This window comes from Hemiscyllium ocellatum, chromosome 4, assembly GCF_020745735.1.
Source record: "Hemiscyllium ocellatum isolate sHemOce1 chromosome 4, sHemOce1.pat.X.cur, whole genome shotgun sequence".
Taxonomy (NCBI): Eukaryota; Metazoa; Chordata; class Chondrichthyes; order Orectolobiformes; family Hemiscylliidae; genus Hemiscyllium; species Hemiscyllium ocellatum.
Window position 1 is genome coordinate 22,939,257 of NC_083404.1, and position 18,896 is coordinate 22,958,152.

The 18,896-nt window shown below is 37.9% G+C and overlaps 1 protein-coding gene across 1 annotated transcript in view; it reads right to left on the bottom strand.

The window, feature by feature from the left end:
• The window catches only part of csmd3b (CUB and Sushi multiple domains 3b), a 1,941,594-nt gene that overhangs the window by 60,031 nt on the left and 1,862,667 nt on the right, over positions 1-18,896 (bottom strand). The window contains exons 54-57 of the mRNA XM_060823982.1: positions 18,396-18,569; positions 9,858-10,043; positions 9,285-9,458; positions 500-682 (exon numbers count right to left, since the gene is read on the bottom strand). Coding sequence (XP_060679965.1) covers positions 500-682; positions 9,285-9,458; positions 9,858-10,043; positions 18,396-18,569 — 717 coding nt within the window. The remainder of the gene's footprint in view (positions 1-499; positions 683-9,284; positions 9,459-9,857; positions 10,044-18,395; positions 18,570-18,896) is intronic.

An 18,896-nucleotide genomic window follows, 5' to 3' on the forward strand; every position in this document is an offset into this window, starting at 1 on the left:
ATAAAATCATGAGGGGCATGGATAGGGTGAATGGCCAAGATCTTTTTCCCATGGTAGAAGAGTCTAAAACTAAGCGACATAAGTTTAAAGTGAGAGGGAAAAGACTTAAAAGAGACCTGAGGGGCAACATTTTCATGCAGAGGGTAGTGCATGTATGGAATGAGCTGCCAGAAGAGGTAGTGCAGACGGGTATGATTATACCATTTAAAAGGCATTTGGATGGGTACATGAATAGGAAGGGTTTTGAGGGATATGGGCCAAATGCTAGCAAATGGGACTAGATCAGTTTAGGATATCTGGTCAGTGTGTACGAGTTAGACTAAAGAGTCTGTTTCTGTGCTGTATGACTCTATGTTAATCCACATCCCACCTGTCTTTTGAAAAGTCCAGATTGTGAAAATCTGAACTTTTGAATTTCGTTTTTCATTTCTGACAGAATGAGCTTGAAAACATTTATTTACAAGCATTCCAAGGTAACAAAGTTACAGATTTAACCTACCCTTACACTCTGGCTGCCTCCCTGACCAGGTGCCATTGGGAAGGCAAATCCTCTCAGCAGAGCCATGCAGAATATATCCCATCAGACAAAAAAAACGCACAGTGCTCTTAATCCAGAATTCATGCTTTTCTCTCACACCATGTGCTGGAGAACCAGGGTCACCACACATTCCAACTGTATCTCCTGCAATAGAATGCAAAAGTAGGATTGTGACTTTGTTAGCTTCTTTTAACAAAAAAAGGTGAATTAAATGATAAGTGACATAAAAACATTATAAAGAGGATGGGAAAAAGAAGCACCACTGTAACTTTACAGTCATTGTTCATTACAAACCATTTCCAGCAGCTATTTCACATGTAGAAGTGTACGCACATTGCTTCATACTTAATTCTCACTTATTTAACCCAAAAGTATAACAACGGTTTCCCTCTCTGAGTTGAAATAGGTTTTTTTGTCGCTGGTGTTCTGTTTCATTTACTTCACAAAAACACTGAACACTTGAGTGAACAAGAAGTATGACTGGGGCACTTTGTACCAATAGTGAAGCTGATCATTATTGAATAATGTCAAACAGTGCAAGCATGCAAAGCCTACCCACATCAGTGTGTTGTCTTACTTGCTTAAAGCAAAATAGACAAATAAATTTCTACATTTCCATTCTGAACCCAGCCAAACGTTACAGCTTTATGTTTGTAGACCGTGTGGTCTAAATCTCCTGGTCAGCAATGGAACCCCATTTTTGTGACTCTGTACTATCAACAGAACACTCAGCCACTCCAGATTTCACCCACCTGCATGTTAATACTTTGGAAACTAATACCTTATTACCCAGTTACCTCGCCCAGTTACCATTCTATTGACTTGTCCATTAATCTCAACCATTCCTACCCATTGCCTCATCCCTTATCTGTTTACCTTATTCATCACACTTCTGGCTGCATGTTCACCCCATACCTGTGTACACCCAAATTAGCAAAATGAGACATTTTGGGACATAAAAAGTTTTGTTTATCAGAGCATGACAGCTAGTGTCATATAAAGAGAATGTGGTTTCCTCAGGGATTGTCTCTGTTGTTCCCTTTGTGGATTCCAGTGAAAGTGACTCTGAACAGGTTTGATTAAAAAATTATTTATCTTATTCTGTTTTTTTCTTTAGCTGATAGCAATGAATTCACTTCACAGGAATCCAGTTAATTTCTCCCATCCTCTAACCTACCAGAGGCTTAAACTTTTGTTCATCTTTCCCCCTACCTGCTTTCCCCTACTCAAGGTTTATTCAGTTAAAAATCACACAACATCTGGTTACAGTCCAACAAGTTTATTTGGAAGCACTAGCTTTCAAAGTGCTGTTGGACTATACCTATTGGACTGTAACCTAGTGTTGTGTGATTTTTAACTTTGTGCAGCCCAGTCCAACACTGGTATCTCCAAACCAAAACTTATTGCATTTCTGTTTCTCTTCAGTTTTGAAGAGGTCCTTGAACTGAATATTTAACTGTGATTTTCCTACCAATGCCAGAGCTGTTGACTATTTCTGGCATTTTGTTTACGTTTCACACTTCCTGCAGTCACTGTATTGGATTAAACATATTGTAAGTAGCAACATATTTACTCCACATCAATAACTTTAATATAGAAAAGTCACCTACATTATTAGAAGTTATATTTGGCAGTTATGGGGCAATTTCATGATCTTATAATTTCAGCAGAGATTTGTATTTGTGGGGAGATCAGTTTGAAGATGGTGCTACAATATTGTCGGTTGTTTTGGTTTGACCTGTAGCCCTGACAGTTTGGATTTCTCCCTATTACATCCCAATTACACAGAATCCACCAGCAGCATATATTGTGTCAAACAATTATAGAAATGGATTAATTTCCACCTAACAAAAAAAAATCTAAATGTAAAAAAGTAAAATAATAGAACATAACTTTTGTCTGTTGTAAATAAAGCTCAAGACTATGTAAAGTTGTAAGAAATAAATTGCTGTATAGTATCAGAATTGCATCCACCATATATTAACACGAGTGTTACAAAATTATTTCCATTACTTTAACTTCACTTCTGCTTCTGTGTTTATCAAGTAATACATTTTTGGAAGATCGTCCTTTGGGGGAGATATTCCTCAACTTACACTGTCAATAAACAGATTGACTGGCCGTTCATCAGTGAGATTTAATTGTGCGCATAAATGGCAATTCTACAGGTAATATAAAACCAACACTTCAGAGCATAAGTTGAAACATGATTCACTTTGGACAGTCTGAGACCCCGACATTAATTCAAGATTGTTTTTTTGGAAAAACAACGAAAAACAAATTTGGGACGATGTGGAAAGTGGAGACACACAGAAAGAGAGAAAGATGTTTAAATTGATCAACATACCATGACAGGAAGAAATAGACTACGGGCATCTAAGAGTAAATTAATAGGTAATGCTAAACGTTACACAAGAAAAGGATGAAATGACAAAGGAGAACTGAAAGATCTGCGGATGCTGTAAATCAAAAACAAAAACAGAAGTTGCTGCAAAAGCTCAGCAAGTCTGGCAGCATTTGTGAAAATAAATCAGAGTTAACATTTCAGGTTACCAGATTTGAAATGTTAACTTTGATTTCTCTTCACAGGTGATGCCAGACCTGCTGCAAATTATGAAGGCACTGTTTGCAAATGCATGCAGCACTCAAAACAAAACAGGTGAACTGATATCACAATTTTAAAAAATGTGTATGATGTTGATAGCCACCACAGTTTCATAGTTGCAGGAAGGCATTGATCAGGATCTGAATATCAAAGGATCCATGACATTTAGGGAGAAAGGAAGCTAGAAAAATGGAGGGTTGGCTCTGTTAATTAATACTAGTGAAAGCACAAGGCAAAATGACCGTAAAAGTTTCGGAAATCAGGTTGTAGTAGTGGTTTGAATGGTGATGATAAATGATAAAGTCAAGAAATCACTTCTGGAAGTGGTGTACAAGACTATTAACAACAACTACTTGGTAGAATTGAGTATTAAGGAAGAAATTGGAGAGACATAATGAGGAGTGTGCCCAGTGATCAGAGCAGTGGCCTCAATTTCTTCCAACTTAAATAAATTAATTGGATGAAGGGTCTGAAAGTACAGTTGCCAAATTTGCTCTGGACACAATAATAAGTAAGAAAATCAGTTACGAAGAAGACATAAAGAGGATGGAAAGAGATATAGCTGGGCAATGATTGGGGCAAGTGAAATATACTGTAGAAAGATGTATTATCCACTTTGACAGGAAGCATTGAAATAAACTCATTATTTAATTGCTGAGAAAATACAGAGCTCTGGGACAGAGAGGGATCTGGGCATCCTTTTGTATGAATCACAAAGTAAGTAGAATTGGAAGTAAAAAGAAACATTATTTCTCATTGCCATTAGTTAAACTTCATCTAAAGAGTGGTGGTGACCTGTGGAGTTCTTTGCCACAGAAAGCAGTTGACCGTATAAAGGAAATGTTTAAAGGAATTAGCTGAAGCTCTTAGGGCTAAAGGGACCAAAGGGGAGAAAAGTAGAGAAAGCCCTGAGTTGGATGATCACCAATGATCATATTGAATGGCAGAGCAGCTTGAAAGGTTAATGGCTTCCCCAGGTCCAATTTTCAATGTTTCTAAAATGTTAACATGCAACTACAACAAGTGATTACAAAAGCTGTCAGAACAGCTATGGTTTATTTCAGGAGAATACAAAAGGCAGCTTAGCTTCCAATACACAGTGTACTGGTGCAACCACACCTGGAGTGCTGTTTGCAGTCCTGGTCTCCTTAGCCAGGAAGTATGATTTGGAGATGCTGGTGTTGGACTGGGGTGTACAAAGTTAAAAATCACACAACACCAGGTTATAGTCCAACCGGTTTAATTGGAAGCACACTAGCTTTCGGAGCGACGCTCCTTCATCAGGTGATTGTGGAGGGCTCGATCGTAACACAGAATTTATAGCAAAAATTTGCAGTGTGATGTAACTGAAATTATACATTGAAAAATTGATTGTCTGTTAAGCCTTTCACAGATGAAAGGCTTAACAATCAATTTTCAATGTATAATTTCAGTTACATCGCACTGCAAATTTTTGCTATAAATTCTGTGTTACGATCGAGCTCTCCACAATCACCTGATGAAGGAGCGTCGCTCCGAAAGCTAGTGTGCTTCCAATTAAACCTGTTGGACTATAACCTGGTGTTGTGTGATTTTTAACTTTAGCCAGGAAGTAAATATGTTGGTAGCATTCAGAAGTGGCTTGCCAGACACAAAATCTTGATAAAGAAAGGTTGAAAGGGCAGGCAAGAAGGTGAAGTAATCAGATCAGCTACAAACGTCTTAAATGACAGACAAGGCACAAGGCTTGAATGGCTTTTTCACACTCATAATTTGCGTGTGTATATTGATGTCGCATTTGAACCCTCTTTAGAAAATTTCTAAATGGTCAGGTCACATTATTGAGGCTTCTTACAAAGTTAAATGCATTAGAATTCAGTACTGACAATCTCTCATCAGTAAAGAAACCATTCACTCACCCATGTTTATTTATTGAATGCATGTCATTTTTAATTAAAATAGTTCATTGGACTTGAACAGACCAGAAATTAAATCAAACTCTGTTAATGCAAACAAATGAACAATAGTGGCTGTCAAAATTTCTGCTTCATTTCGGTTGGTTATGCAAACAAAGAATGTGGAATTGCCGCCTAGGCAATAAAAGGACATTTAGATGAAAGCAAGTTGCAATCTCTCAGTAGCAATATGACAAACATGCTGGAAAAGAGGCAAGGAATGCAATTATGTTTTTTTTCAACAAATCTTTTGTAATTTGTGAAACTGAGCTGTATGCATATTGACAATTTGAATGACTGTTGCAAACAATAAAGTGCAATGCAATATCTCAAAGGCAATGACAGCAAATTCAATAATAACTTGCAAAAGGAAATTGGATGACTACCTTAAAGTGTAAATTTTAATTAGGAAAATTTTAGGAGTTGAAAAGCACTTGTCTTCGGATTGCATTCACACAATCTCAGCTGATCTGCTGGATAATCCATAACAATAGCCAAAAAAACGTTTTTCCTTCTTCTTCTTTATGGAGAAACGTAAAGTCTCTGTAATATTCTCCAGACCAGTAATGTAACTTAGATCAGGAAAACTTACTGCTCCTTTGCACCTTTAGGAAAATTACCTTGGATGGGCTGATGCAAGAAAATCAGTGTCTAGTAGTGAAAATATTTGTGTCCACATGAATTGGGTTTATGAAGTTTCTTCCCAAATAATCATGCCCCAACAGCTGCCATAAAGTGGCACAACACTGAAAATTAAATTTAGACATCCATAGTTTATCGATTAGAACCTCTATAGTGTGGAAACAGGCCCTTCGGCCCAACAAGTCCACATCAACCCTCTGACTAATGCATCTAACACTATGGGCAATTTAGCATGGCCAATTCACCTGACATAGACATCTTTGGACTGTGGGAGGAAACCAGAGCACACCCACACAGACACAGGGAGAATGCACAAACTCCACACAGACAGTCATCCCAGGTCAGGATTGAACCTGGGACCCTGGTACTGTGAGGCAGCAGCACTAACCACTGAACCACCGTGCCAATGTGGTTTAGCTAATTTTTGTTTTAATTCACTGATGGGCCAGCATTTATTGTTCCATCCATGGGCAACTCACCACCACATTCTCAGGGTCAACAAGAGACAGTGCAATAACTGCTGGCCCAGCCAGTGTCACTCACATCCCATGAGCAAATAAAACAAAAGCAACACGATAATCATCTAAATACTAGGAAATTAAGGATCATACAGTTCATCAACCTTGTGGTATTATACACACATATATAGATATAAATATATACATTATATACACACATAACATAGAGATATCAGTAGATATATTTTAATTGTGCTGCAATTTTCAGAAACTTTAACTTTCTTCATCAGCAATAAGTTTCAGCAGAAATCAAAAGCTGGGTTACGTGAGCTAAGGAAAAGAGGTAGGCCCTAAATTTCTTCAGTAGTCAATCGTCAAGATACTAGAAAGAAACTGGTATCCCAATTCTGGTATAAGGTAAAGGTATTGGTCATCAAACTGACATTTCTATGTACATGCTCAAATATCAAAATATAAGCTAAAGCTATTTAGTAAGCTTGCCACAATCACCCATTCCTACCCCAATCTGCTACTTGCCTCTCCAACCCCAGCACAATACTGACAGACACCACATTTTCCTAATACCTCGTCTCATTCAGCAAATGATCAGAATATTTTGATATTGATATGGATGCAAGAGTTAATGTTTCGGGTCCTGAAGGGTTTGTTTCAACTCTGAGGAAGGGTCACTCAACCCAAAGTAGTACTTCTCTCCACAGATGCTGCCAGACCTGCTGTGCTTTTCCAGCAATTTCTGTTTCTGATTTACAGCATCTGCAGGTTTTTATTCAGCATGACTGTTCCCTGGAAATGTCTAAACTGGGTACTTGTATCCTGATCTCAGATTCTGTGGCTGGATCAGGAATGTAAGAAATATGAGGATTTTGCTGTTCAATCATTTTTGCAAGATAAGTTATTGATCAGGGGTCTAGTGGAATCCTGGTAGTTAAACAGTTAATCAGAGGAAGATTCTTTTTTGCATTATGATGGTACAGAGGAAACAAAAATTGTTACAGACAATACAATTGTAAATCATAAGAAAATATGAATACGTTTGGCCTTGCTTTTCAAAATGAAACTGAGAATATCTTTCTGAAGTTTGAAAAATTGATATAATTTGATCATGGACTTGTCGTTATTAGTTAAGTCATATGTAAATTTGACCAACATCCATGTAAGTCTTCTCATGCATTAGTATACTTAATCTAATAGACAAAGTCCTGTTCTGCATTCAACAATATTACAAATCTGATTTTATTGCATAATCCACAAACCATGCATTGATTCGAAATTGATTTAAAGCCAATACATCTGACGACCCTTTGAATAAACTGAACAGGTACCAAACTTATTAGATTAAAAGTCCACCTACTATGCCTTTGAAAAGAAATACATAGATAGCTAGCCATATGGCAAGCAAATTAAAATAATCTGTACCAAGTCCTGGAGGGTTTGTTATTCAGTTGTGCAATACTATTTCATTAAGTATACTTTACTAAGCTCTAAAACCCAAACATGGATTTATATCAATAGGAATTAGTTGTGTGAGTGAGACAGAAATGATGAGCTGTTTTTGACAGCTTTCTGAGCAACAAATAGAATCAAAGTGTAACAAAGAAATTTTTGAATAGTTTGTCAATTTTAATAGATTTATGAGCACTTGAGAAGATAAACCTTTTTCAAGGTGAGTTGGAAGAACTGTGCATTTGATTGATGTTTTGCATGCTTCTCAAAGGAACAATTCTCTCTACTTTGCATTTGAGTAGGCTTACATTTTGTGAGCAAGTCAAAGACTTCCCATTGCTATTGCAGGGCTCATGAGTTCTGTTTAAAGCAGATATCCATGGGTGGAAATGAAGAGGGAATGGTGAGTATAGAGGTCAAATAGAAGATATCAGGAAGTGTAGAGAGGCATGGGACATATGAAGAACTATGGAGGGAGCATTGGGACATAATGAGAGTTGTGGAGGTAAATGGAGTGAGAGTAGGAAATTTAGCGTGTACGCTGGGAGCATGAAGGTGTGGAGAGCGATGGGGGCTGTGATCATAACAGTTATCTACATAACTGGATTGGTGTCACAATGGATGAAATAGAGTGTTTCTAATTTAGCATCTTTACATATACCTGCCTACATTCCCATCATAGGTTTGCAACGGGAGGTAGTGCATCCGACTTCTTCCAACCTCTGGATAAAAGCAAATTACTGCAGATGCTGGAATCTGAAACCAAAAGAGAAAATGCTGGAAAATCTCAGCAGGTCTGGCAGCATCTGTCAGAAGAGAAAAGAGCTAACGTTTCAAGTCCAACCGACCCTTTGTCAAAGGGTCGAAACGTCAGCTCTTTTCTCTCCTTACAGATGCTGCCAGATCTGCCGAGATTTTCCAGCATTTTCTCTTTTGGTTTCTGCCAACCTCCAATGCCCCAGAGTAAAAATAACTATGTTGTTTAATTCTCAGGGAAACAGCATCTGGAAATAATTCAATTCTCAATTTCGGAACCAATTACAAAAATCTGGCCCAATTTTACTATGGTAAGCATGCAAGGAACAGGGAGTGAACTTTAAGAAATTAATATAAAGGAGAAGATTTAAATGGCAAATTGATCTGAGGTGGTAAGCCACTTAGAAATTAGCTCTGTCAAGGCATTGGCCAGCTATTGCAAAAGGACTAATGTAAATATCATCCAACCCACTACTTTCATTTTAAACAGCTAATAAGAATTTATGTACAAAGGTCTTTAAACAAAATGCAAATATTCAGAATGTTTTTTTTCTGAAGGACATACCTGAAGATGCTAATTCAGGCAATCTTTTACATTCTGTTCTCATCCCACATATTTTGACACAATGAAATTAACTTGAATGTTTCCTGACAGTACAACTTAAGTATCTTTGTACAGCATTGCAATTTGTAGCTTCTCTGGCAGGAAAAGCAATGCAATCATCTAACCTAATACCACCTTCTGCATGCTATAGAATGAATGACACTAATCAAAAACATGGTTTTCCTACTGTTTAGAGTGAACCAATGTTGAATCCATTCAAAACTGGTTGAAGGTCAGTGTTGGTACTATCTCTGATTATAGATAGCATACATATAAATTATACCCGAGCAGTGAGGCATGGAGTCACTCCAATGTCCATTCATCTGGCAGGTACGCACTGATGGGCCAATCAGCAGCCTTTTGCCAACACAGGAGTAGTGAACAGTTGCCCCAAATGTGAATTTATCGCCAGACAATATTGCATTTGGAGGATCGCCAGGATGGCCACAGTCAACCACTATTTGAAAAAGAAAAACAAATCAAGACATTTGTTCCTCTGATTTACTTTGTTATACATCACAAATACAAAATTTCTTCTTGTAATCTTAAGAGAGCTTACTTGCTAAAATAATCAACATTTCTGCCTAGGGATTAAAGTCTTTAATAGTAACTTCTGAATGCTAAACACGTTTGCATAATATTTCTTCCTCAGCTAACTCAATAAAGAAATAATTCAGCTTAACATTTCATTAATGCAGCTGACAACAATGTTATATGAAAACATTCAATATGTATAATAAGTCTAGACTTCCACGATCTAAATACTATTAATAGAAATATAGAGTGAGTAACCAGGTGTGCAATTTATTTAATTTTACCACGAGATAAAATGTGCAAAGAAATAAAGCATACATACATGTGCATTCAGGCAGTGGCTTATCCCAGTACCCGTTAGACTGGCACATGAGCACAGAAGATCCAAACAAGAAATATCCAGGGTTGCAGTCATAGAATACCATTGAGCCAAAGGTGAAGTTTCCATATTCAATTTTACTCTCCCGGATGGAATTTGCAGGAATCCCAGGATCAGAACAGTTTACAACTGACCAACAAAGCCAAACAAATTTAATGTGAGATGAGTTAAACGTGGTTTTAAAACTCCTATTAAGTTATGTAATTCTGTGATTTTACTTTCAAAAGTAAATGACAAAAAAAGCACCATCGTGAAGGAGAAAGAAGGATTGGATTCAGCTATTTACAATTGCAGGTATTGTTTTACATCAAAATTAATCCATGTAATACAATGTATTTTTTTGTCCAAGCGATAGTTACTAATATGCTTAGGTGCACCTGCTCAAGTGGTGTCCAATCATATCACTGATGGGGGGAAAGAGAATTGCCTCCTTGAATATCTCTGTTCATTTAGTGAGGGCTGGTAGTGAAAACTCTCACAGTTACTTGATTCCAGAAACATTATTTTACGAGCGGTATTTCAGAAGATTTGTAGCTCAGGTTGAAGATAAGTCTGTGCGTTTGCTCGCTGAGCCGGAAGGTTTGTTTTCAGACATTTCATCATCACACTCGGTAACATCATCAGTGAGAGTCTCCAGTAAAGCGCCTGTGGCATGTCCAGTCTCTCTATTTATAAGTCTTGTTTCTTAAGGTGGGTGGTATCACTTCCAGTTCTATTTTTCAAGGGAAGGCAGATAGGATATAAATCAATGTGTTTATTGATAGGGTTCTAGTTAGAATGCCATGTCTTCAAGAATTCTCGTGTGTGTCTTTATTTCGCTTGTCCTAGAATGTGTGTGTCATCCCAGTCCTTCCTTGTCTGTATGTATAAAAACTAATGATAGTGGGTTGTGTCTTTTGGTGGCTAGTTGGTGTTCATGTATCCTGGTGGCAAGTTTCCTGTTAGTTTATCCGATATAGTGTTTTTTCACAGTTTTTTCACATGGTATCTTGTCAATGACATTAGTTTTGCTAACCTAATGGATTCTTTAGGTTCATTAATCACTATTTAAGTGTGTTGTAGGTTTGTGGGCGACTATGATGGGTCTGAGTAATCTGGAAGTCATTTCTGATATGCCTTTGCTAAAATGTAGTGTGGCTATAGATTTTGGTTGCGTTGTGTCTACTTGCTTGGGTTTGTTTCTGAGGAATTGGCGGATTGTGTTTATTGGGTATGTTGCATAAATGTTGCATAGATATTTTTCTTCTGCTTTTTGTAGTTCTTGGGTGCTGCAGAAGCAACCCCAAATAAGTAGACACAATACAACAAAAATCTATAGCCACACTAGCTTTCATCAAAGACATATCAGAAATGACTTCCAGGTTATTCCGACCCCTTGGCATCATGGTGGCCCACAAACCTACACACACACTTCAACAGTGACTGATGAACCTAAAGGATCCATTAGGTACCACCAACAAAACTAATGTCATTTACAAGATACCATGCAAGAACTGTAAAAAAACACTACATCGGACAAACTAGCAGGAAACTTGCCATCAGGATGCATGAACGCCAATTGGCCACCAGAAGACATGACCCACTATCAGTAGTTTCTATACATACAGACAAAGAAGGACACCACTTTGTCTGGGATAACACACATATCCTAGGACAGGCAAACCAAAGACACACACGTGTGATCTTAGAGGCATGGCATTCTAATCAAAACTCTATCAATAAATATATAGATATCTACCTTCCCTGGAATAAAAGAACCAGAAATGGCATTGCCCACCTTAGGAAACCAAAACCTATAAATAGAGAGGCAGGACATACCACCAGCACTTCACCGGAGACTCTCACTGACAATGTTGCCTAGTATGGTGACAAAACATCTGAAAACAAGCCTTCAAGCTCATCAAGCAAATGTGCAGATACTAGTTTATTTTTTTGATTAGATTAGAGCTTGACCACCAGTGACATATCACCAAGAGTGGACTGTTCCAGCTTGGTGAATTGCTGTTGCTCCATACTGGAAATGTGGCTAATAATAGCCTGATCAAAAACACAAAACTGTTAGTCTACCAAGTCTGTGTCCTCAATATACTCCTTGACAGAAGTGAAACCTGGATAGCCTATAATAGACAGGCTAGGATAAGGCTTGTTGTTTCAGAAATATCCTCAGCATCATTTTTTATTATTTACCAGTGGGACATGACAGCCTGACTGGCCAGCATTTATTGCACATCCCTAATTGCCTTTGAGAAGATGGTAGTGAGCTGTCTTCTTTAACTGTTACAGTCCACGTGTTATGGTTCACCCAAAATGACCTAAAGGAGGGAATTCCAGGATCTCCACCCAGCAGCAGTGAGGGAATAGCAAAATATTTCCCAGTCAAGATAGTGAGTGGCTTGAAAGGAAACTTGGTGGTATTTCCAGTATAGTTGCTGACTTTATCCTTCCAAATGAAGGTAGTCATAGGTTTTGAATGCACAGTCTAAGGTTTTTTGGTGAATTTCTACGGTGTTTTTTGCATGGTACCCAATGTTGGTAGTGAAGGGAGTGAATGCTCGTGAATGTGTTTGCAATCAAGTGGGCTGCTTTGACTTAGATGGTGTTAAACTTCTTATGCATTGTTGAACACACCATTCCAGGCAAGTGGGAAGTATTCCATCACACTTCTGATTTGTGCCTTGGAGATGTGGAGAGGCTTTAAGGAGTCAGGAGTGAGTTACTCACTGCAATATTTCTAGCCACTGACCTCCTGTTGTAGTCATTGGGTTTATGTTAAGCTTCTGACCAATGGTTTCCCCAAGGATGTTGACAGTGGTGGATTCAGTGATGGTAGCACCACTAAATCATCAGGGATGTTGGTTAAGTGATCTCTTAATGGAAATGGTCATTGCTTGACATTTGTGCGGCAGCACGGTGGCTCAGTGGTTAGCACTTCTACCTCACAGTGCCAGGAACCTGGGTTTGATTCCAGCCTCAGGCAACTGTCTGTGTAGAGTTTGCACATTCTCCCCGTTTTCTGCATGGGTTTCCTCTGGATGCTCCGGTTTCCTCCACAGTCCAGAGATGTGTATGTTATGTGAATTGGCCATGCTAAATTGCCCATAGTGTTCAGGGATATGTAGGTTAGGTGCATTAGTCAGGGAACATGTAGTGTAATGGGCTGAGGCGGGGTGGGGGGGGTTGGTTGGAATGCTTTTCAGTGAGTTGGTATGGACTTGTTGGGTCAGATGACCTGTTCCCACAAAATAGGGATTCTATGAAATGTTACTTGCCACTTGTCAGCTCAAGCCTGGATGTTGTCCAGATCTTGTTACATTTGAACATAGATTGCTGAGGAGTCACAACTAGTGCTGAATTTTCTGCAAACATCAGCTTACATCCCCACTCCTGATGTTATGATGGAGGAAAAGTCATTGACAAAGCAGCTGAAGATGGTTGAGCCTCGCACACTACCCTGAGGAACGACTGCAGAGATGCAGAAATTAGGACATCCTACCTTAAAAAAAAATCCTCTAAGCAGATATCAAATAAAAATCAAACTGCCACTGGCAGTATGTGGATAAATCCCATTGCTGAAGATGATGGTGATTCCCATTAAGAGAATAAGAATTATTATTACCATTAAAGACATCAAATGATCTTGTTTACTTCTCAAGCACTAACTTCCAGGGTACTAAGTATATGGCTACATAAACTAATCCACTACTTATAAATTGAGCACAATCTCAGAAAAAGCAGCCTTCCTTCTAATTAGCTCTCCTTAATTGCTTGATTCAATTTATTTGATATTTCAACCTATTAGCATTACAATTGCACTTGGTGAGGAATTATTTCATTCACTTATATAGCCTGATTATTTAGACAGTTTTAGTGAAAGAAAAACACAATGAATTGTCAGCAACGATTTTTAATACACCCTCTGTATGCAAGTCTGCAGCATGGAATGTTACTGATTACATATAGGTGAGAACTTGTCTTTAGCATTAATTTATCTGGTCAACACGGATTTGATGGATAGCCTGTACACCCATTTATTCACTATTGTGATATTATATTTTAAACCAGTGACAGGAGCTGTTAATTATTTATGAGCAATTCTGTTGCATTATGAATTTGTATTTTCTTTGGAATTGAAAGAAAACAAAGGTCAGCCTTCAGAGAGTGCATTAATTCCTTCTATGCCAATTTGAGCTACTTCATATACAATAGAAGCATGCATCACTCTCCAGCCTCTTGCTTAGAACTGTTGAGCCTTTCTGGAATGAGAAATGAACAAAAGTGAAGATGAATTCCGACTCCAATTCAATTGGTAAACAAATGTAATTGTAAGGATTTTTTTTTTGTCCAGTTGTGTTGGGAGTAAATGCTTTATCAGTGTCTCAGTGCCAAGGTTTGCACACCAGCAGGAGTACATAAAGAAAGCTGTGGGTGGGAAGATGGGACAGGGGGAAGAGTGGATGTTTGAATCACGAGGTGAATGTCCTCGCACTGAACACACAAAAAAGAATGTGTAGCAGATACTCTGGTAATGTAGATTGCAAACAATACAAAATAAATAGTTCTCTCATAGCTGTCATATCTTGACTTCTCATTTATGTTAATTCCGTAGTCAGTGCTATATTCTGAATGATTTTACTGAAAAAAGCACAGATAACAGTGGCTGAATTTTCATCTCTCAATGGTGGTCATGATGGCGGGATTGTATTGGGATGGGGGGTTTGGTGGTAGAGTTATAATGGCTCTGAAACCTGAAATTTCAAAGATTTTGACAGGATAGATACATTGCCTCTTCATTCCTGTGGTATTTTTACTTGGCCTTTTCATGGTGCTTAAGCCTTGGGTCATGACCTCCAACATGTCTTCTCAGGGGGCATTCGCTGTTGTGTGTGCCATTGAATTTTGTTTTCCTTTGCCCATTACATTCCTGTGCTGATGTAGTTTTTAATGTCCAAAAAACACTCACATCATGGGTACGCTTGTGACAGCCTGAAGTTGGGAGCATTCTTACAGGAGTGTTAAATCATTTAACAATTATAGTAATGACCATTAACCATTATATTTATAGCACTGCTTCAGACATTTATGATCATAAAGTGATTTAAATGCCCAGAGAACTTTTAAATTAAAAAAATGTCAGTGATATTACATTCATTTTGAGAGAAAAAAACAGCTGGCTGCTTCTGAACTATTTTGATTGACATGACATCTGCAATAGCTCGGAAAAGAAAACTGTCCATCTGTTGTTTAATTTCATTAGACCTCAATCTTTCGATTTACAAGACCTGTTTTGACAGCTGATCTGATTATTAATGATTTGTTGAATGTCAGAATTCACAAAACCACTTATCACAGCAAGTTGATGTGTTTCTAATTTGATTGACAGCTTTAAGAGGTTATTAAGGGATTATCTGCCTTTGATGCAGTATGTGAATAAGTGTTTGTTTTTTTGATGATTTGTTAATGTATTTTATAATGGAGAGATGTATTTCAATGGTAGCTCACTTGGATTTTCAGAAGTTTATTATTTCATGTCCATTCCAAAGAGATTGAAAGTCTAGCCATAGTGGATACTAAATGAGTATAAATTGAGAAAATATGGGGGGAAATGAGGGCATGAGATTGCAAGAAGGTTCACAGTTTGGGAGGGCAATAGTGATGATGATGATGAGAGGTGAGGGTTGTGAGGGCTGAGATTTTGGAAGCATGAAAATTCTGTTGGGAGCTGGACTGCTGCCTTCAAAAAAATGGATAGGGGATTTCTAATCCATTTCCACTCCTTCTACACACTTCCCACATTTAATTAAGCCTCACTTTTCCTCCCCTCCACTATCTATCAGAGACAAAATATGGCAAGAATAAGATTCGGAGATAGTTTAGCATTTCAGGAGAACCAGACTTGAGATTCCCTGTTCCTACATGACAATCTGGTTCTAGATCTACTTTTCATTGAACTTGATGCCTTTCGAAAGACTTGATTTATCAATTCATTTATTTGATCAGATTGAGACAAGGTACATTACAATGTATGAATGCCAATTCAGCTTGAAAATAAACAAAACACCAGACGTATTTCAACTAAAATATTTCATCCAATTTTATATCTTCTCATGGCAATGGTGCAAACTACATATTGATGGATCTTTGCATTTCATTCATTGATTTAATACATGGGGCTTCCATGAACTGAAATGATTTGTTGAAAAGAAGGATGAAAAAATGAAATTAAAAATAGCTTCAGGAATCAAGATAGCCAAGTTTCGTGAAATTGATGAGGATTAAACAAAACACAGTATGAGCTGCAATTAACTTTTCACTCAATGGCAATGACATTGTTCACCCAAGTCCAAGGATAGATACACATAAAGGTCTTAATTTCCTATTTGATTTGCTGTGACATTAAAATCTTCACATAGCTACAGCAGTGGGAATATACAATCAATTAGAACAGAGAAAAGGAATTTAGAAGGCTGAACTGAACCTGGGCAGATAAGAAGTCCCCTCTCTTGCTCCCTTGCAAGAAGAAAACTTCCTGATGACAGCACTTGGAAAGAAATATTAGCTTACCAATAGTTAAAGAGCAATTGCATTTTCCGCAACTGCTGACAGTAAATGAAACTGTGGTCTTAGGTTAAGACTACTGGCTTCAAAGACACCCAAAGGACTTTAAACTCTTTCATCTTCTTTCCATACTAAACACTATCTCCTTTTAACTTTGCAAATGTTTGACAGAGAGAGAGAGAGAGATCATAGCTAAATGATGCATGATAATCAAATGCTCAATATTTTTCATTTTTTCTGTGTTAGCAGTTATTATGCTTATTCTTCTTCCTTTGACTGAGAAAGTCTTTTAATTTGCTTCTTCTGAAATGGCATTTATACATTGTAATGCACCTTGTCTTAATCTGATCAAATAAATGGATTGATGAAATAAGTCTTTCAAAAAGCATCAAGTTCAATGAAAAGTGGATCTAGAACCAGATCATCATGTATAAACAGGGAACCTCAAGTATGGCTCCTCTGAAATGCTAGACTACTCAGAACCTTAATCTTGCCATATTTTGTCTCTGATAGATGGTAGAGGGTAGCAAAAGCCAGGCTTAATTAAATGTGGGAAGTGTGTTGGAGGAGTGGAAATGTACAGTTCAGAAATCCCACTTCCATTTTTTTGAAGGCAGCATTCCAGCTCCCAACAGAATTCTCATACTTCCTAAGTCTCAGCCCTCATTAGCCTCATCATCATTATTTCCCTTTCAAATTGCAATTACTTTGTAATTTGCTTTTTACTGATTGTAGTAAAGAATAGGTAATTTTGAATGGAGAAAGGTGTAATCTTGCACTAAAAGAACCTAACTCTCTGTTGTGACCATCTGAGGAAGTTGAAATAAATAGGAGCAGGATTCTCTTTCTCTCTTAGCTGAAACAATGTATATTTTAAATTAATGCAGTAAAACATTTTCTGAAAGAAAATGGCACATCTAGTGGCCAAATAATACATCACAACAGGGCAGTGTTTCCTTTGGAGTTTCTCATACTCTGGATGAACATTCGGCACTAGGTTGATGTAAATGCTGGTGAAACATCCTTTTTTGCTATTTCTCCAAATTTGAGGAAAGACATTCTGGCTATTGAAGGAGTGCAGCATAGGTTCATGAGATCAATTCCTGGAATGGCGGGACTACCTTACACTAAAAGACTGGAGCAACTGGGCTTGTATACCCTTGAGTTTAGAAGACTGAGAGGGGATCTGATTGAGACATATCAGATTATTAAAGGATTGGACACTCTGGAGGCAGGAAACATGTTTCTGCTGATGGGTGAGTGCCGAACCAGAGGACATAGCTTAAAAATATGGGATAGACCATTTAGGACAGAGATGAGGAGAAACTTCTTCACCCAGAGAGTGGTGGCTGTGTGGAATGCTCTGCCCCAGAGGGCAGTGGAGTCCCAGTTTCTGGATTCATTTAAGAAAGAGTTGGATAGAGCTCTCAAGGATAGTGGAATCAAGGGTTATGGAGATAGGGCAGGAATAGGATACTGATTAAGGATGATCAGCCATGATCATATTGAATGGTGGTGCAGGCTCAAAGGGCAGAATGGCCCACTCCTGCACCTATTGTCTATTGTCTATTCTCACAAGCTTCCATCCACCTTTTATTGCGTTATGGCAAATAAGCCCCTCCAACACTTGTGAAAGCTTTTGGTGATTGCTCCATATCACAGCACATTGATCAGAACACCACATGGTATTTCATGTAAACAAGTGACAAAAGTTTGTTAGTAAAGGGAGCAGGCTCACTGTCTGCAGATTGGAGATGCTATGCAATGCATGCTGAGTTGGAGACAAAAATAAGTCAGAGCCTTAATAGCACAGTAAAGCTAAAATAATACCATCTTCACTTATATATTAGCTATGAGTATAATTTATTTTTGCTTTGCATCTTATTACAATACAAGGCACCAACTTCAAGGATAATGTGCACCTACCTCTACACGTTGGTACTGGTTGGCTCCATTGTCGGTTTGCCTGACATTGAGCCCTGTCTGTCCCATCCATCATGTATCCAGTGTTGCAAGAAAATGTCACAACATCGTTGAGATTAAAAGCACTTCCAGAGGTTTTCCCATAAATTGGGTTTCCTGGATGCCCACAACTGATTGCTAGGAGAAACGTATGACCAACAATCTGAAATCTTTAAAATCTCATCAAAACTTTGAAAATAAATGGTTACAGAAGGGTTCACAAATATGCTTTTAAAAATCAGTTATAACTATCAGTTAGAAACCAGCTATCCGAATACTTTATCATTCATCGTAATGGGAGGAGACATTCTTCACCCCAAACAGTTCATGAAGGCAGCATTGAACTAAATAGAATATCAATTGGTTGTTTAAGGATAATTTATTGACAGTTCTTCACGCATTCTGTTTCTTTTCAAATCTTTCCATGAATCGATGCTCTCAAAATTGACTAAAGGTTGGAAAAGA